Here is a 27,024-nt window from a genome sequence, read left to right on the forward strand (position 1 = left end):
TTTTTTCTTTAGTGTTTTACACTCTCTCATTTACTTCCTGACGGCCATCCTGTGTCTCTAAACCTCCTCGTTGTTTATGTGTCTTACTTCCCTTTTTACCTAACATTTTAATGTATCCCTCATCTCTGCATGTATTTCCATAAACATGACAATTCTCACTTCCACAAAAGAGAAATCTAGTTTGGTGTGTTAATTGGAATAAAGGATGGTGTTATGGTTTCATGTTATGTTCAGACAAATTTACTAATAATTGAATAATGAATGATAATCAATGACAAGGCATCTGGAAAAGTAATTCCTGGTGGTCAATTAAATTTGCAATGGATACGCATTGAATTTCTTTTTTTTATTTTTTATTTTTTTTTAGTCATTGGACTTTACTGGAAATGCTTACTTATTGCTTACTTATTAATGATTACATTTCTGAGTTTCACCTGGTTTCCCAAACTGACCAGATCTGACAAACAGAACTAAACTAAACAAAACTAATGGTTGTTTTGAATTGATGTTTTTTTTTTTCTTTAACACAAACCTACAGAATGTCATGTAGAAATTGCAATGTTCCTCATCGTAGTTTGTTTCTGTCTTTCAGAGAACTGGTTTAGAGGGAGAAAAATCACTAAGTAGAAATATTGTGAATAGGGTGTTGTGATTCTATATTTGGTTTCAAGACTTAACCACTTTATAAAAATCTATACCAATGAGATACATGCTGAGAGGTAAGGTAAGGAGAGGGGTAAGAAGAAGTTTAATGATTAATATCATTTTAAAGCAATACCTAGTTCAGCTTTATAACACCCCAATATCTTTTGTTTTCAACATCCTCTTTTTCTCATCTTTTTATTTCTTTCACACTCTAGGTTTTTGCTGTCTTCTCCTAATTCTGACAGCCAGCCTCAGGTCTGGACTAACAGGAAACACTGGTGTTATTACCAAACTCTTTGTATGTTCTAATGAGTGTCCAGCTAAAGACATAAAGAGAACAAACACTACTGTCCACACCCTGATCCAACTGTAAACACACTTATCACAGCACAAGAAACAGTGGGGGAGAACCCGAAGGGGAGGTGAGATGACAAGGGCAGTCAAGGAAACAGAACTGAACGAAAGAGAGGAAGAGATATCCATTTCACTTCCTGGTGTAACACCCAGAAAGACATTTTTTACTGGTTTATAATGTCAGGATTAGTAACATGGCTCACATTGGTGTAACCCAATATAAAGCCTGCAGTATTTAGTACAAGTAGATATTGTCAAAATTCATTTAAAGTTCAGGGGTCATGCTCTTTGCTCTGTGTCCAGACTACACTGAGAATCTAGAACTACTCTACATTTTTTGGTGCTTTTTTATTAATTGATTCCTAGATTATCAAAATATTTGGTTGTTAATGTGTTGTGAAACGATGGATTCTTTTGGCAACGATATTGGTATATTAAAATGAATCAAAAGCATCTCCTAAATTGAACTTTTCCTACCAGCTCTGTCACCACTCCTGCCCACCTTTTAGTCTGTAGCCACTTTACTGTATGCAGCTGTCTTACATTGCTTTTACTCAGGAATACTTTTAAACCATGACAAAAAATTTGGAAATGAACATGTATGTACTTTACCACATTTTTAATTTCTTGTTGTGCTAAGCAAGAACTGCAAGTTATTTAGTTTAGGTAAATGCTGGTGGACATTATGCTGTTTTTGTGGTGTAGAAAAGTCTTTAACACACTTTGCTCTAATCAAAAGGTGAGGGAACTAAGGTCCATACTGACTTAGCAAAATCTCAAATCTTTGCAAGCACATGATTATTTTATCAGTCTCCCTTGCGATGACACAAGTCGTGTATGCGGCTGAAACTGGAGCAGTTCATTCCGCTCCACTTAAACCTGTCCATTATAATGTTGTCTGATGCTTTCGTTGTTATACTGCTTCATCGTCATGGCCCTTTTTTTTATGTCCAGCCTTTTAAAATCACAGAGACCATTAGGAAGGATGATGGTCCATAGTACATCACCCTTTCCCCTGTAATTTGTTCTACTAGTGCTGGTGGGAGTTAGGGTTTAAAGTCTAGTCCCTTTTCTTTCCTATATGGTGTTCTTGTTAATGTGACCATGGTAGCAACATTCAGTGCAAATGTCAACACACTTGTTAGCTTTGGGATTAAGAAGTTTCTTTTATGTTAATTTAGAAAATAAAGAGCAAAGTCATTCACCTGACAAAACTGAGATAATGCTGTAAAGGTTTGCATGTATCTCAGACAAACTATTAATCGTTGTTTAATTAAACTAGACAATACTTATTTCCTTCGCTGTACATTCCTACACAGATGTGCAAATGGTACACAAAGACTGGTTTCTCTGTTATTCAAGTCCATTTGTGTAGTGATAAAGGACATGTTAATAAACAGAAAATGTGCATATTTCTATTTGTCAGAGAAGGGAGGTCCACACTGTAAAAATAGTGAAGGTTCAGAGGAGCTAAAAGCTTTTGAGTTGTATACATGAAGTGAAACTTTTGCCAACAAGTCAGCTGTTTTAAAGACACGGGGTAGTTGGGCCATCACCATTTTCTTTACTCTAAATGTTCTTCAATTTCTTTATTGAAAGCAAATGACAACCAGCCTAATGTGTTGTCATTGCTGGTGTTTCTAATGTGTGCCTGAACCTTAATGTAGTTTTAAATTGCTGCGCAGACCCATTCAGACCTCTTTTTTGTGTGTGTCTGGTTTTACATTGGAACACATTGGAGAAAACCATCTAACTTTATAATTTCCAGGTGGTTTACCACCTTTCATGTTAACTCTACTTTTAAGTGGTTACATTTTAAGCATAAACAGCTCTGATTTCATTATGCATTATAAAGCCTGTGTCATCTCTGTGGAACATTTTAACAACTTGGTTCTTTAGTTTAGGATAATGTGTGAATTTGTAACAGTATTTTGCCTTTTCAGTATCAGTCTGAGACGTTTGTGACACACTCTGCTGGTTGGGCAAATCTGAAAATAATTTTTTATATCAGGAGGTACAGTGCATATTTGCTGCTTGAGTAAAACTCAGGAACTGCTTTGACCGATATCATCATGAAAAATCTCATTCCGATCCTGCTGGATGCTAGTGTTTGGAAAACGTTTGAGAAAAGCATAGTCAATATTTCTAACAAACATCTGAAAAATAGCTACATTAACGAATGAAAGATTTTTAAGATGGAATGGGTTTAGGATGCAGGAATAAATATTCAAGAAAAGTCTGACCTTGCAGTACATTATATTAACAGACAAAGTAGAGTCTTCTTGCAGGATTAGATACTAGAAATGAGTGAATGAATCAGTGAGATGTGACTGCTACTGTTATTAAATGTGTCATGTAAAGTATAGAAGTAGGATTGACTGACTGCTGTTTCCAAATCACAAAGGCACTCAATTACAACACCAAGTTCCACCCTTCTTTACTGATTCCCACAGTACATTTTAGTATGTTTTGCTCCAAACCACTGGGCTTTTCCTTGGAGACTTCAGCAAAAGTGGTAAGCTCTGATAAACACATCCCATTTGCATAATTCAGTTTATAATCTAAACAATAACCAAATTCATTCATTTTTTTTTTTTCATGTTGCATAATATTGTGTTAAGTGTCCCACCTCTGCTATAATAGTTTTTGTCGAAAAATGTTAACTCCGTTATTGAAACAATAATATTTTTTGGAATGCATTTCCACCAAACATATAAAAACTTACATAGTGTAAATTTGAAGTAACACATGGAGATGGACAAAGCACAAGCAAATAAAAAGTCTGTATTTTTATGCCAACCATATACAGTATGACATGGAAAGAAATATTTGGCATACAGGAAAAGGAAACCTGTATATACAGTATACACAAGCAAATTGAAAGAAACATTCACAAAATTGTGCAGATACACAATACACAGAATTCACAAATTCTAAATACAGAAACACTGAAAGTCACACAACCGATTGGACGTTTCTTAGGAATATTTAGAAACTTGCTAGTAATCAGTAAGAAAAAACAATTAAACTATATAAATGCTAGTTATGTAGTAAGTGTTGTATATCCATGTGTTATAAAGTATTAGTAGGTACAGTAATTTTCCTGATCAGTGATGCTGGCCAGTATATCTTTTATACATTTTTCTCATTGCTCAATTGTTTCAAGTCTGTCAAAGAACTTTCTTGTCTTACACCACCTCCTAAATCGTATGTATCTATGTCTCGTGTGGAGGTGTTCGTTTGCCATTGAATAAGACTCAGTTTTCCAGAACGTCTGACAGTGTCACCAAGAATACTAATCCATGTTCAGTAGTCTTAGAATTTGTTAAGTTTGGTATTTTCCGTAACCTTACTGTTCTATATTATTGACTAAGTGACTTGCAGTGCTCAGTGATCATCCTAGCTGTTTAGGTGACGGAGGGGATTTTTATAGCCCTGCATTTTTCCACCAGCTGTACAAAATGTATTGCAGTGATTGCATCTGGGTGTTTGCCATAGGGTCTAAATATACCATTCATTTCTACGTTGGCTTATTGCGCTCCTAAAATAGGTTACAGATTGCCACCTCAGGTGTTTATTGGAGTCAAAGAGTTCATCACCTTATCATGTGTAGGTCAGTGGGCTATGAGATCAAATCTAATACTGTACTGAATCCTAATATGCACAGATGGTTGCAGAGAGTGCTGACTAAGGTCTCTCTACTCCGCTCAAGTTAAGCTTCCTTCACTACCAGCTACTTTAACAATTTTCTATGAATACATTTTCTGTTTTCTCTTTGATATTAACCAAATAATTGGATAATCTGCCAATAATTGGAAAATGTGCCTATATTGCCCTTGTGTACCTGTACTCATAAAAGTTTGATGCCACACCCCAGGTAGGTGGAAGTGGCAAAATGTCTGTGGTGTAGATCGGTTTTAAGGTCTGTTTTAAGATAATTGAAGACAACAGTAGTAAAGCTGAATAAAAGCTCTGATCTGCTAAAGTCTTGAGTTCCAGTTACAAACAATCATTCTCAAGTTTATTTTTAAAATGTTTAATATTTGTGTCTGACATCAGCGACAACCAAGTGAGATCTAGAGTAACTACAGCCTTATGTGGACTTCACTCTGTTTTACAAAGTGGTTTTACCTTCCTTTTCTTCAGCCCGTTTTGTCTGCTCCATCTAGAATCTCACATTAAATCTGTTCTTTATTTGCCTCTTTCTTTTTATTCATTTTAGTAAAAGTTTTTTTTTGTTGCCTTTTTTTTTTTTTTTTTTCTCTCTTTTCTTTTCTCTCTCCCCTTTCCACTCACCCCAACCGGTCAAGGCAGATGGCTGCCCACCCTGAGCCTGGTTCTGACAGAGGTTTCTTGCGTTAAAGGGAGTTTATCCTCTCCACTGTTGCTTAGGGTTTGCTCGAGGGGGATTTGTTGGGTTTTCTCTATACATCTTTATAGTCTTAACTTTTATTCTGTAAAGTGCCTTGACCTGAGTTTGTTGTGAATTGGCGATATATAAATAAAGTTGAATTGAATAGAGGTAAATGTTATGGTAGAAGGCTCTTAAAGCTTGTTATGTTGTATCTTTATACCATCATACTGCTGCATTACAAGGCACTCAGTGTATGAGATCATGCTTGAAGCTTTCCAATAGCTGACTTCTATCTGGATAGCCTGGCACTGACACAAATATGGGGCCATTTGGTGTGTGAACGTGTGTCAGTACACGTCCACACTGGAATTTGCCTGTGTGTTCACATATGGGCAAAGTGTTTGTGTGAGGCATAGACAAGCCAAGAAAACATTCTCTACCTCTGAGAAACATCACTCAGATTTAGGACATCTCAGATTAGGATGTGTTAATGTCTGAAACCACCACGTCATTGTTAGGAATGTAGAGAAGGTAAATATTTGAAGCAACATACTTTTATAGAATTTAAAATCTTGGATAGACAACAGTGATAATAAATAAATACAAACAGATCTGTCTTGGAATTTGCTGTGGATTTGATCTGTTTATAATGATGGTGATTATGATGGTTTTGTTTAGTGTGTGTGTGTGAATTTGAAATTCGTAGAAACCACATTTATATGGAGTATATTGTCTTCCACCTCCTGGTTACTCATTCCTCATTAATTACATTTGATGTCTGGGTTTTGTCTCACCTGGTTTCTCTCCCTGTTTTTCTTATCCTTCTACGTCCCTCTTTTTCTGTCTCACCATTCTTCTAAATCATCTGCTTTAGGTGAATGAGTGGAACAAAAACGATGAGCGCCTGCTTGCTGCGGTGGAGCATGGTGAGGTGGAGAAAGTGGCTGCACTCCTTGCCAAGAAAGGTGCCAGTGCTGTCAAGTTGGACAGCGAGGGCAAGTCAGCGTAAGCATTCTGATCCTCTAAAGAATAAGTGTAGACATTTAGCATGTATATTCACACACACACACACACACACACAAACACACACACACACACACACACACACACACACACACACACACACACACACACACACACACACATATATATATATATATATATATATATATATATATATATATATATATATATATATATATATATATATATATATATATATATATATATATATATATATATATATATATTTTTTTTTTTTTTTTTCAGAACATGAAAATTAATTAATTAGATCACAGGACTTGATCAACAGACAGTTAGACTGCTTTAACCTTTCTTTGTACTATGATATGAGCGAAACAGCTCTAAACAAAAAAACACTACAGTGACAACGATGCAAACAAAATATCAGTCCAAACCTTTGAGGATCTCCAGTTTGCTACAAAGACTTTCTATCAAGTAAATAAAAGTGCAGCTAATTTCACTATACAGTACAACACTTATCTGACACTTTAACTACAAAGATCTTAGAAATGGTAGTTGAGTATTACATTTAATGGAATCACTATCAATTTTTTGTCTTTTGTGTTTTACCTTAATTTCAGGAATTGTTACAGATATAGGTCTTAGGCTTATAAAACTACTGACATGTGCTGCAGCGCAGTGTTAAAAATGAATGTGCAGTCTAAAAATATGGCTTTTTGTCTTAGTTCCTGGAAGGCTGACATTTTGCAACTATTCATCCACTCCATGACATGAGGAGGCAGTGGAACCTGTTGCCTCACTGGTTGAGACTGCTAACACAGAGCCTTAATGTTAATATTTGACCCCTTTGTTTTTTGAAGTCCAACACCCACTGACCGCAATGTGTTGAGCATCTCACACAGCTAGGAAAATCAAAACAGAGGAACAAATGTGGAGGAAACGAATTTGCAGATTTTCACGTGACACAAACCCACAAGTTTTTATTTTCCATACAAGTTCATCCTTGACCTCTTCCCGTTTGTGCAACAGAAACACACATACAGATGCATATTTTCAAGCTTTGTAAATCAGGATGAATGTGGTGGTTGGGGACTGTAATGCTCCAGTCTTTTCAGAAAGCACAAAGGGGGAGTGTACAGTATCTCTATGGTGATAAAACCTGATTGGTGTATGTGTATATCCTGCCCACACTTCAGGCTGGGCATGTGTAGTGATTTTTATTTTTATTTTTTTATCCTGCTTGCCGAACTGGAAAGGGTTTTTATTGATTGCCAACTGCATACAAACACACAAACAGACATGCACAAGAAGGCCAGTTTTTTAGCTGTCTTGCTTAGAGTTATGTGAGATAATTATCTGTATGCTAAATATCTAGCTATAGTCAGCACCATCAGCTTAGCCTAGCATAAATACTAAAAGTTTTGAAAAGGCTAGTCTAGCTACCAAAGGTAACACAATCTGCTTACCAGCACCTCTAATAAACGATTGGTATCATTTGTTTAATCCAAATCAAACATTAAGTGTAAAAACAAATGGCAACCTCAGGAAATCACAGGATCGAGGAAAGTAAATGGTCTAATGCATCTAATGCAACTGTAAAACCACAAATTGCTGTTTTTTGCATTTTGCGTTTTGTGTGTATTTAGCAAATCGCGATATAAGTCTTGTAGCTTCATATTTAAAAGTGAGATGGTAGAGTGTAATTTAGCTCCCCATTTAATTGTTGGCAAATGGCAGTGGTAGAGCATTGGGTTTGGATACAGATGGCCATGGGTTTGAATCACATCCCACCAGAACACCCGCCCGAACAAAAATGGGAGGGCTGTGACAGGAAGGGCATCCAGCCTAAAAACACATGGCAAATCACGCTGTGGAACACATTGCCCCTAAAGGGGAAAGCTAAAGCTAAAAGCCATTGATATTTGACTGTTGACAAGAAAATGTATTAACATAATTCCAAACTATGTCATTAATTTAGTGGGCAGTGAGGTGTCAGTCTTAATTACAATCCAAACTACTTTTGTTGACAGAAAGTATATAGATTTTGATAATGTTTGGAGAGTGTCAAAAGTGTCCAGGTGTCCGTGTATTTGTAGTCTTTTATTGTAAATGTACTGACTGATGTATAGCATTTCAGCTTTTTTCTTATTCAGTTCTTTGCTTTGGTTCTGTCAACAGTCTACATGTAGCAGCCTCACGAGGTCAGACAGACTGTCTTTCTGTCATTCTTGCTCATGGAGCTGACCAGTCAATCACAGATGCTGCAGGTATGACCTGTCATGATAGATAGTAGTGAATATCTGTGATTTTGTATAAGGATCATTTTTGTCAATAGATTTATTTAATTTGAATTGTGAGATTATTGCTTTATTGTGTTATTTGGTTATTATAGTTCTGTTACCTTTTTATAAAATGAATTCTTATGGTAATTTTCCTTTTTTTTTTTTGATTTTGATTTTATGATTAGGTTTTAATCCTTTACATTTGGCTGCAAAAAACAATCATACTGAGTGCTGCAAAAAACTTATTCAGGTAAGGTCGAGGCACAAATTGTCATTTGTGCCTCTTAAAATTATTTTCAATACCATTAATACTAATACAGCCAAGCTTTGTATTTATGACATGCTGCTACTAACACAACATAATTTCATAGTATTGTAATGGCATTAAACCACACAGTATTAAATTTAATATAATTATTATAATTTTTTGACAAATTTATTTGTGAAACCTGCAGTACATTCTCAAGATGTCTGCAGACATTTTCACTGCTTCATTTGTTCTGTATGCTGACGGTGTGGTTGCTGTGTGTGTGTTTGCACAAATCAGCAGATCTTAGTAGGAGAACTCAAAAACAAGTACACTGTTCTCTTCTGCTGACCTTTCTATAGATTTTGCAGTATCTTGGCACCAATGCACTGACAAACCTGTGTTTGTCTCATTATTGTGTAATACAAACACACAAAGTTGTGCGAAGTAAAGCCAATTTATTGGAAATATTTGAAATATAGTAAATTTCAAATGTAAAGAATTTACTACAATATTAGTTGACACAGCACATGTATTGCATGTCGCATTCAGAGTATTTAACTTTTCCAATTATAATCATTTAATATACATGTGTAATTTCCTGTTTCTTTTCAGTGTAAGTGTCCTATCGATGCTATAGACAGTTCAGGAAAGACTGCTTTGCATCACGCTGGTAAGTGTGTCAGTATCCTGAGAGTTTGCTTGCGATGAGGGAAATATCTTGTGAAATTATGTTTAAAACTTTGTTTGTATTAAATGATCTACTAAATTTGTAATTGACATTCAATGTGATTTCAGCACAGTTACATTCTTACAATACCCCTGCACTCAAACCAAAAACTACAATGTCTCAGTGATGAATCTCACAAACTAAAGTTGGAAGCATTTATCTGTTATGCACTTTTAAAGTAGAGGTGATGTCTCACTAGTGTCAAGTATTGCTACAGCTAACACTATCCTGCCTATGTTTTTCAATGAAAAGAAAAGGATATTGTTCAATATTGTTTAACTCGTGACTCATTTAAAAAAAACAATCAATTAGGACTTTTGGAAATCGGAGAGAAAGTACTTGCTAAATCAAACCTAAGTCAAACTGAACCAAGCTGTGACCTCTAGACGAACCATGGGCTTATTTTCATTGTCTTGACTGTTGTTTTATTTTATTACCAGCTGCCAGTGGGAACATCCGGACCATCCAACTGCTATGTGAACTCAAAAGTCCCATCAGCCTGAAAGATGCAGTATGTACTTTCACATTACTTCCACACATCCTTCTCCAGATGTATTTTTCCTGGCAGGACTTTAATGGGCTCAGAAACTAAATAAGACCACAAAAAAGCTTAATTCAGTCTTATTCAAATTGATTTTTTCTTATTTTTATTTGTTCATGGGAGGCAAATCACAATTTTTGCACTTTGGATCTTTTTTTAATCTATCTGTTAACAGTAGATTTATCTCCTGGCTTCCTAAATTTTGGGTTTTTTTTAGCTTTAGTAAAGTAGAAGCAAAGCATTATTGTTTGAAAACAGTTACCTGGTGTTCTCCCTCTCAGCTTTAAATCTACAACATGGTTTAAGAATGATTTTCATTGTTGAGTGTGTGTGAGCGTGCATGTCCGTTTGCGAGATAGAGGGTCAGTGTACTGTGGTAACTCTGCTCTAAACCGCAGACATGTGGTCTCCATTGCAGTGATACCTCATGTCTTGGATTTTTAACCAAACCGGGAATGTGTTAGCTGTTAGCATGAATATTTAACGCGTATGTTAAAAAGTAAAAGAGAGTAAGTCAGTGAAAAGACATGAAGAGTGTGTTTCACATTTATTTTGCTTTATTATCACGGCACAGCTGGGCTGTTGCAGATAAACATACTTGCACAGAGTTGTCTCTGTGCACACAAGTGAAAATGTTGTGCTATTTCAAATTAAGATTTATTTAAGTGTGGCTAGATGACATTTCATTCAGTGTGTTTCAGTAATAGGTCAGTCATTTTCACTTATGTGTTCTCCACTCATAGATTTATTTATTTATTTATTTTAAGGTTTTATGCATGTGAGATGTATTGACAGAATTTACTCTTCCAGCATGGACATCTGCAGGTGTATGTGTGTATGTGTCTGTGTGTGAGTGGTTTGAGCAACATTATCTGCTTTTACTAGACATATAGAGAACCACAAAGTCATATGGAACATTTTTGCTGTTAATGGGCTGAGCTGCAGCAGCAACCTGCCAGCTTGTTAACCTCAAGCATATATCATGGCAGTAACATGCATATAGTCCATATCTGACTTTGATAAACACATACCAAGACATTAAAAGAAACAAGAGAAACATTTATCGGGGTGGGGGGGGGTAAATCTCAGTTACATAAAATTAACCCATTCTTATATCTATCTAATATAATATAATTCACAGATGTTGCCTCAGAAGTCCTTACTGGCCATGTTTTTAGATTGACCGCGTTAAAGGCTATTGAAAGTCTAAGGAATATGCAAAAATAGTAAAAATGAGTTACAACTCGACCAGCTTTACCAAAGAAATGCTGTCTACATATTAATTCATGAATAATAATATAACACTAATCGGGGCAATTTTGACAGTTTCAAGGTCCACTAAAGTTTCAATGCATGTATTTTACATGTAATGAAGTTGTAATCTAATCTTACAATTCGATACCAATGCTTTTAATGAAGTAAATTATCTGAATACTTTGAGCACAGTATTTTGCTAATGAGGCTAGTTCTACTTTCGAAGACACAAAAACATTTCACTTAAAAATAGTACTGCATTAAAGGTAATGAAAAAATCTGAAAATGACATTTCTTGTAGTGCATTATATTATTTGTAGTGCAAGGTGAAATTACTAAAAAATATAAATAAAAATGTATTTTATTAGAGCATTTTTACCTGAGCTGTGCTTTTAGCAGTATATGTCTACAATATTTGGGTTTTTCAGGCATTAGTCACTAATAGGCTGGTTCAACAGACAGACCAGTACAGCTTTGTGATAACTTTAGTCTCTACATAAAGTACTTTACTACAACTACTTTTGTAGAACTAAACTTGAAGCAGGGAGACATACTCTCCCCTACTTTATTTGCTCTTCACTGAATGAAATTAAGCAGGCAGACCTAAGTATAGTGATTGATTGACATAAACTTAATAATTTTGTTACGTGCTTATGATATTGTATATGTGGCAGAGAGAGAGACCAATGGAGAAATATTCAGCTGGGAGAACATTTGGGTCCATGATGAATTCATTGAAATTGTATAATATTATCTGATTTTTAAACTGTTAAATTCAGTGTTTATGTTGCAGAAGCGTGGGGTTTTAAGGACTGAAATTAATTAAATTCAGAGTTGAGCCTTAAGATACTTGCTAGGGGTCCATAAATATGCTGTTAAATGTACTGTTGAGAGTGACAATGGTAAGGAGTCATGTCATGTAACATAAAGAAGTGAAGTAATCAGGATGTGCAGCTGCCAGAATTAAAGGCGACTGAGAAGATTTTTAACATGGGACAGAGCACATAATTATCATCTGTCCAGAGAAAGTGCTGCAATATTTCCTCAGTGTAATGTAAATGTGTGTTTCTTAAAAACTTTACTGTGCATGTTTTACACTGCAAAGTACAAGACTTAAGGACACATAAGAAACAATGGAAAGAGGAGATTTAGAAGAAGCCACAACTCGGAAACAATGTGCAAATTAAGGAAGGCCCTAAAGTGTAGTCTGTTAAGAAATGGTAACCTACCACTGCCAGTTATAGTAGACAGATAAAGTTATTCCTGAAGAAGAGTGTCTTTTTGTTTTATTTCTTTATTTCTATTGTCCTGCCCTTCAATTATTTAGGGGTTCACTGTTAGAAAAAAATATCAGATGAAAGACCCTGACTTGTTATGGATGTCAAAAGGAAATATGTTGCATTGACATTTTAAGAACAGTATATTTGTTTTGGGAGAATTATAAGATTTATACATTTTATAGAGAATCTGGTATCCAACATAATTTTTTAAATCTGTCAATTGTAGTTGACTGAAGTTTCAAAAATATCTAATCTGGGAGTGAAACCCTTCTAAGGGCTTCTGAAGATGGACATCAAGAGGGAAAAAAATGTTTTTGCTCCTCAAAATTTGAGAAAGTAAAACTGAACATGGTTTAAAACCGTGATCTGTCCAGTTTTCAAGGGAACAGCTAAAATAGTTCAAATTAAACAATCTATTAACCTTTTGTTTCAACAGTTGACAGCACACTGATATAAACAAGATTAATGGTTAGCGGTAGTGGTTCATAGTATCCCTCACCCCACTCCAACTGCTGTCCAGTGGTAAAGAGGTACATAATTTGGGCTCAGTGGCCAATTCAGGCATTCCTTACATAAGAGGTGTTATAAAATATTCTTTCTAGACTAATCTGTCACATGTTGTATAATGAATCCTTAAAAAGGCCTACAGACATTTTACAGATGTACATGTATGTACACTATTTATGTACAGTATGTATGTACACTATGTGTTTCTACATCAAGTAGTAAGATTAGAGCTGAGTTTTGATGATGATCAGGTTACCAGGTCTTTGTCTGCTTGAAAAATTCTTTGCTATCCAATTTCCACCGTAGTAAATTATACATTTATGTTTTCGTGTGTTCATATTTGTATTATACAAACACAGTTACGACAGTTCGACCATAGAAAGAGACTGAAGATTAAGATTTAGTTGTGAACTACAAATAAATGGATTCTGAAACTTTTTGTTGTAAATACTTAGAAATAAATTGTATAATTGATTCAAACACGCGGGCTTCTACATCCCAACCCAATGCTCTGTTCTCTGTGGTGTGTGGAAGCTGTAGCCTTTTATATAAAACCTGAAGATGACAAACTTTAGTTACTTTAGATCCTTTTGCATTGTTCAGTTCAACAAGAACTTGTGATTTTTTTTCCCCGTTACTTGTTTTACTGTTAATAATATAATTGGCCTGTGTTATGTAGTTTCTGTTTTATATGACTGTATTTTAATTGTGTTTTTAAACTCTGTTCTCACTCTTTAGTCATAGTTTTCTAAGATACATATTATTTCCTAACTTAATCTTGGCTTAGTCAGCATTCTTTCTCGTGACTGAACCTTTCAGACAACAGCTCCTCCCAGCTATACGCCACCCTCACATGTATGTTGTTTAGGTTCAACTTAGGTAATAGAAGGTTACGGTTAGGTTAAGAATCATACTTTGGGTTGGATCTGTCAATCCTGGTGAATTATGTGGGATGTCTACGTTGCATGAAATACTGCCCTAGTTGCCCAACTCAGGGTAATAAACCCTTCTGAAGCCATTCATTTAGAACTGTAAATATATAACTGTGGGGATTTTCCCTTCCTTCTAGTTCTCTGATGCTAAAACATACACCAGTTTGTAAAGTAGGACAACTTCAACTTTTCTGTTTATCAGCTAGAATATGTATTTGATGTAGGAGACATTTCACTTCTTTTTCACATAGATGTGAGACGTCTCTCACCACACAGACATTTTGCATACTCCATTTCTAGGCCCACATCTGACGTCACAGAAAAGTAGTTCTGTAGATGTCTGTTTATATAAATCTGTGTTGTTAGTGTGTGTGACGCTTGTGGTCGCTTTCAGTTATTTATAAAGTTTATCATGTATCTCTGTTCCTAAGGATGGACTCACTCCCTTGCTCTTGTCAGCCAAACATGCTCATGTTGAAGTATGCAACGCTTTGTTGGACTGTGGTGCTGAAATCAATGCCTCTGATAACAGCGGCAGGTATGAACGCATTCAAGACTATTACTTATTTATTTATTTTAAGAGGGCATGTTGGCTAGTATCAGTGATCAGTATTTATACTTTTGTGTTGTAGGACAGCTTTGATGCTGGCAGCTGAGTCCAATGCACTCTCTGTTGTTGAAGTACTGGTTCAGCGAGGAGCAGATCTTTCAGCTGTAGATTCACAAGGTCATGATGTCGTACATTATGCCAAGCTGTCAGGCAAGGCAGAAGTCAAAACTGCCCTCATGGCTGCCCTGAGCAAACATCATGTTTCAGGTGTGTGCAAACACAGGCACAACATATTTTTTTGACCGTTTGATTTGATGTTTGACTTCTTTCCATAATACAAACATGAACATAAATGTATCACCTATGTGGTAGATTTGTGTTGCTCATATTTTCTACGCTGTCAACACTGCCACCTGGAGGAGTTTTGACATAACTACAGTACACTTCCCATACACGCATGATCTATCTTTCTCAGTGACTGAGATTTTGCCAGCCGTAGAGTATTGGAACATGTTTAAAGAGGAGACTGACTGTTGCATGTTGCCTATTTTTTTTAATGCTTTCTGGTCTTCTTTGATAGATACAAAGTCACCTAGAAGTCCTCAGGTAAGTTATTGCTATTACTTTTATTTTGAGATCCTCACAAACAGGAAAAAGTACTAAAACTTTTGAAAGTTAATCAATTATTAATAACACTTAGTCTAAATTTGTTTTATTGCTACAATGTGAATTATACTCAAGAGGCTGAAAAGAACGAGTCACATTTCTGTTGTGTAGCTTCACATGATGGATATTATTAGCAGCAGCTCTTCTATTTTTTTTTTTTTACCATTTTTGAAAACCTCAACTTGAGTCCTATTGTAGCACCCATTGATTGACTCTCCACTTACTAACCAGCACTGAATCCCACCTTTCCTTTTCTCTCTTTGTTGCCTCGTTTCTCTTTTGCTGGCTCTTCAGCATGATCAAGTAGTTAGGCTAAGTGATGAACGGATCACAACTCCCAAAAAACGAAAAGCACCTCCACCTCCTATTAGCCCACTGCAGGTAAATGCATGTCTGTGTATCTGCAACTCTTCATAGTAATGCATGTCTGCAGCATATTCTGAAAACAAGTAGTCAACTTGTGCTTATTTACATAAAATTTAAATATTTTGAGTCTGTGTTTTTAAGGTTTGACAAATCATGGTTTGTCACAGTATTTCATTCATATATTTATTTTGTCCTTTTTTACATAATTAATCAAATTCTTCATCCTTCAGAGCTCTGGACCCTCCTCTCCTTCAGTTGTTACATCCACAGGGACTCCTGCGTCAGGCAAAAGTGACACTCCGAAGATATTCAACTATAAGGTTATAGAAAATGTGAAGTCAATGTTACAAAATTTAATGAACCTTCCCACAAATTGGAGCATAGCTTTAAAAAAAAAGAAACCAGTTTCAACCTCCCCTATCAGTACTAATATAAAAAATCATAGTTAAATATTAACCAATTTATTTTTCTTCTGTCTCCTTGTCAATATTTTGCTCTTCTCTCCTCCCCTTCCTCTTTCCCGCCACCTGTCTCCCCTCCCCTTTCTCGTGTTAAAGGAGGATGAGGTCAGAGGTACAGTTCTGAGAGACGAGGTGGAGAAGCTCCATGAGGAGAGAAACATGTTGCTGGAAACGATTGAAGACCTGAAGCAGACCGTGGAGCAGAATGTGACTGGTTCTGAGCTGGATACAAAGGTGGTTAATGACTAAGCAAGGCTACATTGATATGTTTGCATTATGTCTATGTACATTTGGTAAAATATTACATACACTAAATACCTTTACTGGTGTATAAACTTAAATATAGATCATTTACACAACCATAGTAAGGTTATTTTTAATAGATAAAACATTTGGTCTTAAGATTTGTAAACATTGAGTGTTGTAATGTTTCAGTTTTACCTTAATTTATGTTTTTCTGGTTATTGTAAGTCGACCTTTATTACTGTTCTCTGGCAGATATCTGTGCACTGCCGAACTCTTTCACTCTGGCATTCTTGAAGCAGGTCTAACCTAAGCTGTAGACATGTCGTGACTCGCTTTGTTTTTCACTAGATAGCTAGTGGTCTTTAACATTGCTTTTATGCCTTTCTGTGTATGTATGTGTTAACAGGTTGAACACAGTTGTACAGCATCAGCAGCTCTGGTTTCTGCTCTGCAAGCCAAGATTACTGCTCTGACTTTGGAGAACCTGCACCTTGCAAGCAAACTTAAGGTTTGTATCCCATTCATTCATGTAAACCAAAAAGAAATCTACAGTATAAGCTAAACAACAACCTTTTTCGTGGGAGAACCTAAGAACTTAGAGTGCAACTTATGCAATTTATTAAAAAGTTGTATGAATTCATGTTTGACAAAAGGTAAAATGTAAGGTAATGTGTGCTTAACCCCATATGTTGTTGTTAACATGATTCAAAAGACACAACAGCACAGGGTATTTAAATATTTCATTTATTCGGCCTCTATCTAATAATTAAATTCAATTCATTTCAACTTTATTTATATAGCACCAAGTCATCTCAAGGCAAGTATTTACTCATGCAAATGTTTGGCAACAAAGAAGTGATCAAAGCTGTAATTTGGTCTTTCAACTTGATGTTTGCATGGGAATAGGTTATATGGCACATTGTGTACATTGATATTTGCTGCCTGTGGTCACCTGGCACCAAATGTTATCTAATGGACAATGTGAGGGACTTCTATATATGTAAAAATGAGAATTTTAGAATAGTATGACAAACATACGCTGGGGTTCCAGTGGCTCAGGTGGTAGTGATAGGGAGTTTGCGTCCCACTCCTCCCGGGCACATGTCGAAGTGTCTCTGGGCAAGACACTGAACCCCCAATAGCCCATGCCCATCCCCAGCTGTGCAGTGCCGGTTCCAAGCTCGGTAGAAATTGCGGAGGGTTGCATCAGGAAGGGCATCTGGCGTTAAAAAAATACTGTGCCAAATGATCCGCTATAAGGACCCTAAACTCACAGGATAGTGGCACCAATTACAGCAGTCATCAACATCACCTGTGTCTTTTGCAGTTTTTCACCATATAAACATCGCGCTAATGTCCTATTGAAACACACAGTAAGCTATGTTGATGGAATTTTTTTTTTTGTTCACAGCATCTGCAGTGTAAACTGATTAAGTAGTTTTAACAACAGCTTAACATAGGCAGAACTAGCAGCCTGAAGTTCCAAAAATGGCTGATCTGCAAAGGGCAAATGCCTTAACCTCAATCTTCACTATACAGAAACAGCCGTCCCTCCAAGGAAACGAAGACCTGAAGGAGAGCAGTCATCCAAACAGCATGGCGTCCAACTCCTCCTTCCACTCCACCCAGGATGAGTTTGAATCACTGTCACCAGTCCCTTCCACCAACCAAGGAGAAAGGGAATATGTTTCAGGACATGTTTTTGTCAGAGGGGATGAAGAAGGGGGCAAAGAGGAGATCACACTTTTACGACAGACATTAGAGAGTGTTCAGAGGAAACTTCTGGAAACCAGAAAAGAAAACCGCTCACTTCAGGCACAGCTGAAACCAGAGAGAGAAAGAGAGGAGCATGCATACATGAGGGAGAAAGGAAGAGAGGAAGAGTTGATGGAGAGTTTAGCAGAGCTGCAGGCAAAGCTGACAGACACTCAGGAGAGATACCACCAAGCGGCGGAGGAGGTGGAGATGCTGAGAGCACAGATGAGAACACATGGAGCGGAACAGACTGAGGAAGAGGAAAAGAGAGTTGCATCATCCAAACTTGAGCATGAAATAAAACAGCTGACGGCCCAGCTCATTCAATCAGAATCTGAGCGAGAGAAAGCAGGTCAACAAGTCCGACAGCTAGAGGAGGCTCTGAGGAGGACAGGGGAGGAAAGACAAACCATTAAAGAAAATGAACAGAGGATTTTGCAGATTGAAGAGCTGTACAAGGAGTCACAGGAGGAGATTAGGATACTCCAGGTAAATATGGGCTTCCTCTTTATACATTTGTCTTAATTCACAGAAAGGCACTGATATCATAGTTAGGTCTATACACATTCTTTCCATGGTGATGTTCTGCTAGGCCTTTGATGCAGATGTCTTCAGGTCCTGGTTGCTTTGGGTCATTTTGTCTTCAGATTTGCCTTTACGAATTGAAAAGTTTGCCCAGTTAAAGTCAGGCGATGACTGAATATACCACTATTCTGTGTTCAAAGGGTTTGCGGTACTTTACACATAAGGAGGGATTCTTGATTTAGCCAAAAAAACCTGGAAAATATTTGCATCCAAATGACAATACAAACAATTCAGTTTGATTATGCTTGCAGTTTGAGCAAATCATCTTTTTTAACCCAGTTATGTTTCTTTGATTCAAATTCTATCTACTTCTTCGTGTTTTTCAGGAGGCCCTGAAGGGCACAGTCCCTGTTGAAGCTGCAGCCAAAGACTTTGAAGAAATGAAAGCCGAGCTAAACGAGGTGATTACTGGGCTACAGCGGCGCTTGCTGGAACTCTCCCACTCCTACAGCGAAACCAAGAGTCAGCTAAGTGTCACTCAGAAACAACTGGCTGAAGCTCAGGCTGAGGCCAGTGAATTGTCTCCTTCCTCAGAACAACAACAGCAGCAAGTCCAGGTGCTAAACAACAAGGTGGAGGAGCTACACATGCTTCTAGTGGACATAGAAAAGAAGTATTCAACTGCTCAGGAGGAGATTTTGGCCCTAAAGCAGGAGGCAGAAGCTCAAGCACAGAGCTCTGTAGCCCTCGCTGACCATACACAGGTTATGTTATCTTTGGGAAATGCCATCAAAGAGTTGGAAAGCCAAACAGAAAACCTGAAAGAACAACTACACCAGAAGACCTTGCAGGTGGAGGCTCTACAGAACAGGTGAGGAGAGGAAACATTACAGACATAAGATTTTATTAAGGGCCAGGACACATCAAGATAACAGTTGGCTGTTGGCGGGCCTCCATTGGCCTAGTCTTTGTAGTGTCCCTTGTCATTTCTGCTGGTTGGTCAACATGTCCGTTTGTGTCGGGCTTTCAGGTAAAGAGAGCACTCTGATTGGCTTAATGCTTAGCAAATCAGCACTTAGGAAGAGAACCTGGTTTCAATAACTCCAGTATAACTACAACTATTGTTGTGACTTTTTTCAAATATTCATGAATAGAGGTAGCTATACCCCTATTCATGAATAGAGGTAGCTATACCCCATCTGGGGCAACTTATTAGCCCCGATGACATCTTGGCAACCTGGAGCAGCGTTTTTTCGTCTGAGTTAGTTCTTTCAATTAGGCTCAGTGTATCCTGGCTAAAGAAATATTCCATGTACGCAGTTCCATCTCACAGGAGATGTGCTTTTACTTCTTAATTTTGAATTGAAAGTCCTACAGTTACTAGCAGACTATGGTTTTACTTAAATTTTTAAGTTTTCTATAATATGATGATTTTCCATTGTGGATACAACTGGCTCCAACACAGCCAAACAACAACAATAAAGTGTTATTTCACATTTATGCTTCAGTGTATATTAAGAACTTCATGTGGGCATTTTACTGGATTTAAGTAACTTTTGGGTGGGTGTAGCTCAGTTGGTAAGGCAGTTGACATAGACCACAGGGTCAGTGGTTCGATCTCGCTTCCGGCTACATGTCCTTGGGCAAGACACTGAACCCCCAGTGGGTCAGGTGAGCACCTTGCATGGCAGCCACTGCCATCGGTGTGTGAGTGTGAATGGAAATCAACACTGTAAAGTGCTTTGGATAAAAGTGCTATATAAGCGACTATGTACTTTTAAAAGTTTTTTTTGTTCAATTTTTTTCAGGCTTTAGTAAATTACTCAATATGAATAACTAGCAAGCAACAACTTAAAAAGTACACTGCTTTAAGTAAATTATTAATTACATCCGAATTAGTAAATGTGCTGTTCAGAAGAGTTTAATAGAACCTCTCAAACCATTCTGTATGTGACTGTGTTGTGCACTGGGTTCCATCTAAACGTAGTAAAATGTGACTGATATGAAAATTGGTTGTCTTACTATAGTCATAGGCTGATCAATTCGATTATATTAGAACTCCGTGGTTAACAAACTACTTTTCTAGTTTTAAGGTTAGCACTTCACATGTTAAATGATAATAATATAATAGTTGGTTAATATTTTGGGGTATTACCAGGTAATAATATTTGAGCTGTAATAAAAATAACCGGGTTATTGTATTTAATTGAAAAATAATACAGTAATATTACCATTAAAATTATTCATTTAGTAATAACTTTTATCTAAAGCAACTTACAAATAAGCATCAGACACTAGGGACAACATTGGGGATCAATGTCTTGCCCACAGACACGTAACCAAGAGGACCAGAAGTCGTACCAATGCTCTACCTACTGAGCTACAGCTGTAGTAATTACTTACCCAGCTAACAGGACACAAACACAAGACTGATATTGTGGAAATCACACATCAAGAACTACAGTAATTACTGAGAATGCCTGGTATTACCCTATTACAACTAAGATGTAAAGTGCTTGCCTTTCATGCCTTTAACCCAAAAAATTTGACTTTTAATAGATGTGGTTCTTGTGCCAATTTTAGTCTGAAAGCACAGAAGGATGTCACCCCAGATGATTCCGTCTCGCGTCTGGAGCATGAGACTCTGCGAGAACAAATGGATAGTAAGGTGAACCATCTGATGCAGCTCCTTCAGGAGGCCCTAAGGAAACAGGATGAGATGGCGTTGGAGGCTGCTGATGCGTGGCAGAAGGTGAGGAGAAAGAGATCAGGCATGAGAATAAAATGAGATGTTCACAGGAGAAGGTTAAAACCAAGTACTTTGCTATTTTTATACTTGTTCATTCATTCATCAGGCACGTGAGAATCGTGCAGAGCGGGAAGCGCTGCAGGAGCTGGTGATGTCAAGGGAGAAGGAGAACCAGACACTGACCTCCAGACTGGCCGAGTCCCAGGATGCTGTGTCTCAGCTCAAACAGCTGGTGGAGGACCATGTCGCCTCAGAAAGAGAAAAGAATAAGAGGGTCAGTTACAATCTGATAGTAGTAACATGACAGTGTTAGTCACTTCTTTGGCAGTGGTTATACTGTACTGTATATGGTTTATAGTTAACAACTATTATACTTACAGTACTTATTTAAGAATTTAAGCTAAACAGTCTAAATTTTCTAATCAAGGCTCTTCTGTTGTCCCTATGCTAGCAAACCTGAGAAATTTAATCCCTTTTTTGTCTTCATTCTCAGATAGATGACCTGTCTCGAGAGGTGGGGAAGCTAAAGGATGCATTAAACAGCCTGTCTCAGCTCTCCTACAGCTCTGGTTCACCCTCTAAGAGACAGCAGCAAAACCAACAGCTGGAGGCACTGCAGCAACAAGTCAAACAGCTGCAGTACCAGCTAGCTGTAAGAAATGACCAAATAAAATAATGTTGACTCGTGTACCTTGTATAATAAAATATACATCTGTGATTCCAGAATGTTTTTGACCTGTATTTCCATTGCAGGAGTCAAAGAAGCAGCACCATGAGATAGTGTCTGTCTATAGGATGCACCTCCTTTATGCTGTCCAGGTAAATTCACAGATTAGTTGAAATATTTGTTACGGTTCACGCAAACTATGAGGAGCCCACAAAGATGGACAATCAAAGGATGTTAATAATGTACTGATGACATGAGAGAGCCAGGGTGGAGAGCTAGCGCTGGCTGATCCACCACTGTTTTGTAGATGACAGTAGGGCAACAGTGGTGGGTGAAGTAGTGGTATTCATATGCACAAAGAGGGATCGGGCCAGTGGCTGCACTAGGCAGTGAGCTAGTGCATTTGACCCATAGGAGTTGCCTACTCGAAGAAGTAGGGTTTTGTTAGACAAGTCAGTTTAGGCCATTTCCATCTGACAGTTGGAGTAGGGGTCAAACCCGGAGGAATGGCTTACAGAGGCACAGATTAATGAGAAGGTCTGCTTCCAGTAACAGGAAGCAAACTGTGGCCTCTAGTTTGATAATACATCCTGAGCTGAAGATGACAAAATGCTGTGCAACATCATCTTAGCTTTCTGTTTGGCTGCTCTGACTCTGAGGTTTGACCATAAAGCAAAATTTGTGTATTGTTACTAAGGAACTGAACCCTGTGTTGTGTGCCCCTAGGGTCAGATGGACGAGGATGTTCAGAAAGCCTTGAAGCAGATTCTTATGATGTGCAAAATGCCAAGCCAAGCCAAGGAGGCCTGCTGAGACACAACAGGCCTAGTTTCCCAAACTGAAGTAAACTGCTGTCAGCTGTATCTGTTCCCATGTCGTCCTGTCCCAAGTCACATTTTGCTTGTGCTGATTGCAAGCGATGCCTCTGGATAAACCTTGACTAATTGCAAACGAGGTTTAGTTTACAGTCATGTTTACTGCCTTTTGATAAGGACATTTTGACCCGTTACAAATCTGAAAGTCAATAATTTGATGGAAGATGGTATGGGGAAGCCTCAAGCCTGCCAGGGAGACTGTACTGTACCTTAAATGACTATTCATTTGAATGGAGGAGCCAGCTGCTCATGTGCACATTAACACTACACTGAAAATGTGCATCAACTCTAAATTACATGCAGTTGTGATAATGCAATGTGTATATACTCAGACCTATACTGTTATTGTCTGTATGCACTAATCAGTCCAATGTAGTTTGTTACATTTGCTTAAAGAAAGCAAACACTCAGCATTGCTGTTAATAGTATCTATTTTACTTAACTAAATGTTCCCGATACAATCTACAGTAAGTTATATGTTCCCTGATGATGCATGCCACTTCCCAGGCCATAAATCACTTCTATGAAGAAAAGCATGGTAATGTTGTATTGCTTTTTTTCTAGTAGCACAAATTTATAAAACATGTATTTTAATTATTACTATGCCATGTTTTCTAAGTTACTGTATTTTAAAGATGATTGAAAGCTGTATTTTTATTGGCCTTGTTTTGTGTCTTCATTTTGAGTTAATGAAAAGCTTTTTTCCTCCAAAGTGTAAAAAAGCACTGACACCTGAATTCATTTCCTGTTATAACATGGGGGTTACTGTAATTAAAAAAATTCAATTGTAACAAGTGTCCAGCAGTATAGGTTTAATGTCTTTTTGAATACCAGCCAGTTAGTTCCCATATACATTATGATCGACTGAATGTTGTTTTGCATATAACATTTTTCTGTATTGAGTCATGTGCCTGCACTTTTTAATCAGTATTTTACCTGCTCTGCTGTACCTACAGCAAATCATTATTATCCTCTATAGTTCCTTTGTAGGTATGGATCAATGCTGTTCAATGTCTGAAAATACATTTCTTTGAATGGGTCGTCCATCAGCTTCTGAACTGTTATCACATCACACTGCTTTGCCTTAGTACTTACACCCTTAACTATTAACCTTTAAACTGATCAGAGTTTGAATATCCAAATTATATATAAAACTAACACTGTTTAACTGGACTCTGATTAATTGAATTTGGATTCAACAGACTGAAGCTCCCACACTTATTTTTCACTCAGGAACCTTTTTTAACCGATTTGTACCTGACTGACCAGACTGATCTATTTGATCCTGAATAGAGTCCTGCTTGTTTTGTATGGTATCAATCAACTTGTTTTCTTCTCTCTCTGTCTAAACCTTGACTGAAATGTTTTGTACCAAGACAGGTAAAAGGAAGCAACATTGTTTTGTCGTTTCTCACGTAATGACAAAAAAATAGCTTGTTTGCAAATGTCTTTTTTTGCCCACATTAATAAAGTTTCAAGAGACTGATATTAGTCTGATTTGATTTTGATTTTTTATATAACACATCTCTTCAGTAATGTTACTGAATTTCATTTTATTTGATATTAAGTGATATTATGTCATGCATACCGCAGCCTGCGTGAATTCACAGCTGACCACAGATTAATAGTAACCAATTTAAGAAGGCAACATACTGATTCCATTTACACATTATCTGTAAGCGCTTAAACTTCCCAGCTGTCACTGAGTGAGAGGCAGAGTACACCCTTGAATGTTACCAGTCTATCTCAGGGCCAACACAGAGACATTAACTGACGGACAATCATTTAGACTCACCAACTCACTTAACATGCATGTCTTTGGACTGTAGGAGGAAATAGAAGTACTCAGTGGAACCCAAGCACAGGGGAGAACATCAAAACTCCATACAGAAAGGCCGTAACGAACCGGGGATATGACCTGGGGACCTTCTAACTGTGAGGCGGCAGCGCTAACCACTTCATTACTGTGCTGCCTCCTTTACGTTTATGAATGACTATTACTATTTTTTCCCCCCACCCTTGTTAAACTATTTATTTGCCAGAATGTCGGGATTTTGACTCACACGCAAAAAAATATCTATATACAACATATCTGTTACAAAGGAAAATAAGGCAGTTTTGCACTTTTCTTAAATCACACACCATCCTCAATACCGACAGTTAGATGAGTTATCACATAATATTAATATGTCCATATATTAAACAGGCATATTAAAAGTTCAGTTTCATTAAATAGTGTAAAACTTTTAGCTTACTCCATTTTGGGAAGTATATCTTTATAAATGGTGTTAAATTTTATTCTGCATTCCTTAAATTTAAATATCTCTCTAATTCTAATGGAAAAAACTTGGCAACTGAACTGAGACAGTCTCCAGATTATGTCACCTTAAGGCCCAGCAGAGCAATCAGGTGACATCATCTGAACTGAAAGATCTTTTTTAAATTAGACAGAAACAAAGATATTTTAATATAGGCAAAGCAAAATCGAGTTCAATACCAAACATACACCCACCAAAAGTAGAAGTACTGTATAGGAAGGTTTATAATTGGTGAAGTCACCCTTTAAAAGTTTTCCGGCAAAGATTTAAACTGTTCCTCTATTAGTTCAAAAGGAACCAAGAGTTTTAACAATATAAATAAAAACATACTGGTAATTGGTCTGGGACAGCAGAAAAAAAGGGGACCACTAGATGGCAGCATTTACTAAAACTTATCTATAAATAAAGTAGTCCGTGCTCTGATGGACCACAAAGAAAATTGCTTAATCCCTTTGTGAACAAATTCTTTGATTATAATTAAAAGAATCAGAAATTTTTCCTGTTGCCCCAAAAGTCTCCAGATGCTAACCAAACTGATAGGATTTGGATTTGATAGGAAACACCATCTTTATGAAAGATGAGCAGAGAGCTAAATACACTTGTAGTAGTTATGCCAAATAGTACCAGATGCATTTTTTTTTTCCTGTTAGGTCAGGCACACCATCCTTCATGTCCACACTCCTTCCATAACGTCCACTCAGCTTTGTCTCTCAGAAGTCCTGCCAGTTCAACTCTGGGTAATTTATCTGCCGTTCTGTTTCCTCTAACCGGTGGCACAACTCCTTCGTTTCCTGCCCTGGCCCTGTGTTCTACCCGCTGGGCAAACACACACATGCATGTGCATTCAAGAAAGCATATACACACACGCACCTCTGCTTTTACACGATAACTTCCTGTCAATCTTCCTCTTCCACATGTTCTGCCCTGGGGCCTCGGGGGTTAGGGGAGAGAGATCCACTGCTGTGATCCTAATCCAGATAGGGCCCATATTTGTGAAGCATCACAGCCTGCAGTAAACTTTCAATGTCTGGCTTCTGTGAGTAGCAGGATAATCTCTGCTTTGGCTAAACTGAGTTCAATTTAAGGGGGGGTGGGGGGGTCCAATTTAGGGCTTTCTATTTGTAATTTCTGTATTTCAGTTTGTTTACTTCATCGAGATTGACCTTTCAGTGTTTTCCTTCAATGTCCAGTTCCTTTGAGGGCCTCGAGATAAGACAGTTTTCCCATAAAATCTCATTATTTGTCTGCTTGCTCCAATGACTGTTTTTGGTAGAACTGAATTTTTTTTTCCCTCTCCTCTCGGCTTATCCCCTGATCATTGTCCGCATGTTGATTTGGCACAGTTTTTTTTTTTTTTACGCCGGATGCCCTTCCTGACGCAACCCTTCACAATTTCAACCGGGCTTGGACCTGCACTGCACAGCTGGGGAGGGGAATGGGCTGTTTGGGGTTCAGTGTCTTGCCCAGAGACACTTCGACATATAACCTGGCCTGGGGATCAAATCACTAACCCTGTGGTCTGTAGACGGCTGCCTTACCAACTGAGCTACAAACAGTCAAAAATAATAACACACAACAGAAAGTGACAATTCATTTTGTTAAAGAATCTTCACACAAATTCTCCTGTTGCAGCTATATAAATGCAGAAAATTCCAGAAGTTAGTTAAATCCTAAAAATGCATATCAAAGTGGGATTTTTTCAGACTGAACCATTCCATCAAATTTGAATACTATAA

At 37.4% G+C, this 27,024-nt stretch overlaps 1 protein-coding gene across 5 annotated transcripts in view; it reads left to right on the forward strand.

Annotated features, from left to right (window-relative positions):
- The window catches only part of rai14 (retinoic acid induced 14), a 35,338-nt gene extending 11,192 nt beyond the window's left edge, over positions 1 to 24,146 (forward strand). For 3 of the 5 annotated variants that reach the window (XM_067484511.1, XM_067484513.1, XM_067484512.1), the window contains exons 3-21: positions 6,228 to 6,358; positions 8,516 to 8,604; positions 8,805 to 8,869; positions 9,482 to 9,539; positions 10,037 to 10,107; positions 14,542 to 14,648; positions 14,743 to 14,927; positions 15,241 to 15,266; positions 15,621 to 15,707; positions 15,923 to 16,012; positions 16,250 to 16,387; positions 16,806 to 16,907; positions 17,939 to 18,643; positions 19,066 to 19,550; positions 21,239 to 21,431; positions 21,535 to 21,702; positions 21,922 to 22,080; positions 22,182 to 22,247; positions 22,822 to 24,146. In XM_067484511.1, the coding sequence (XP_067340612.1) occupies positions 6,228 to 6,358; positions 8,516 to 8,604; positions 8,805 to 8,869; positions 9,482 to 9,539; positions 10,037 to 10,107; positions 14,542 to 14,648; positions 14,743 to 14,927; positions 15,241 to 15,266; positions 15,621 to 15,707; positions 15,923 to 16,012; positions 16,250 to 16,387; positions 16,806 to 16,907; positions 17,939 to 18,643; positions 19,066 to 19,550; positions 21,239 to 21,431; positions 21,535 to 21,702; positions 21,922 to 22,080; positions 22,182 to 22,247; positions 22,822 to 22,908 (3,012 nt within the window). In that variant the 3' untranslated portion in view covers positions 22,909 to 24,146. The remainder of the gene's footprint in view (positions 1 to 6,227; positions 6,359 to 8,515; positions 8,605 to 8,804; positions 8,870 to 9,481; positions 9,540 to 10,036; positions 10,108 to 14,541; positions 14,649 to 14,742; positions 14,928 to 15,240; positions 15,267 to 15,620; positions 15,708 to 15,922; positions 16,013 to 16,249; positions 16,388 to 16,805; positions 16,908 to 17,938; positions 18,644 to 19,065; positions 19,551 to 21,238; positions 21,432 to 21,534; positions 21,703 to 21,921; positions 22,081 to 22,181; positions 22,248 to 22,821) is intronic. The other 2 variants (XM_067484514.1, XM_067484515.1) reach the window with 2 other exon arrangements.
- The last annotated feature ends 2,878 nt before the right edge of the window (positions 24,147 to 27,024 follow it).

The sequence above is a fragment of the Channa argus genome, chromosome 18 (genome assembly GCF_033026475.1).
Source record: "Channa argus isolate prfri chromosome 18, Channa argus male v1.0, whole genome shotgun sequence".
NCBI classification, from domain to species: domain Eukaryota; kingdom Metazoa; phylum Chordata; class Actinopteri; order Anabantiformes; family Channidae; genus Channa; species Channa argus.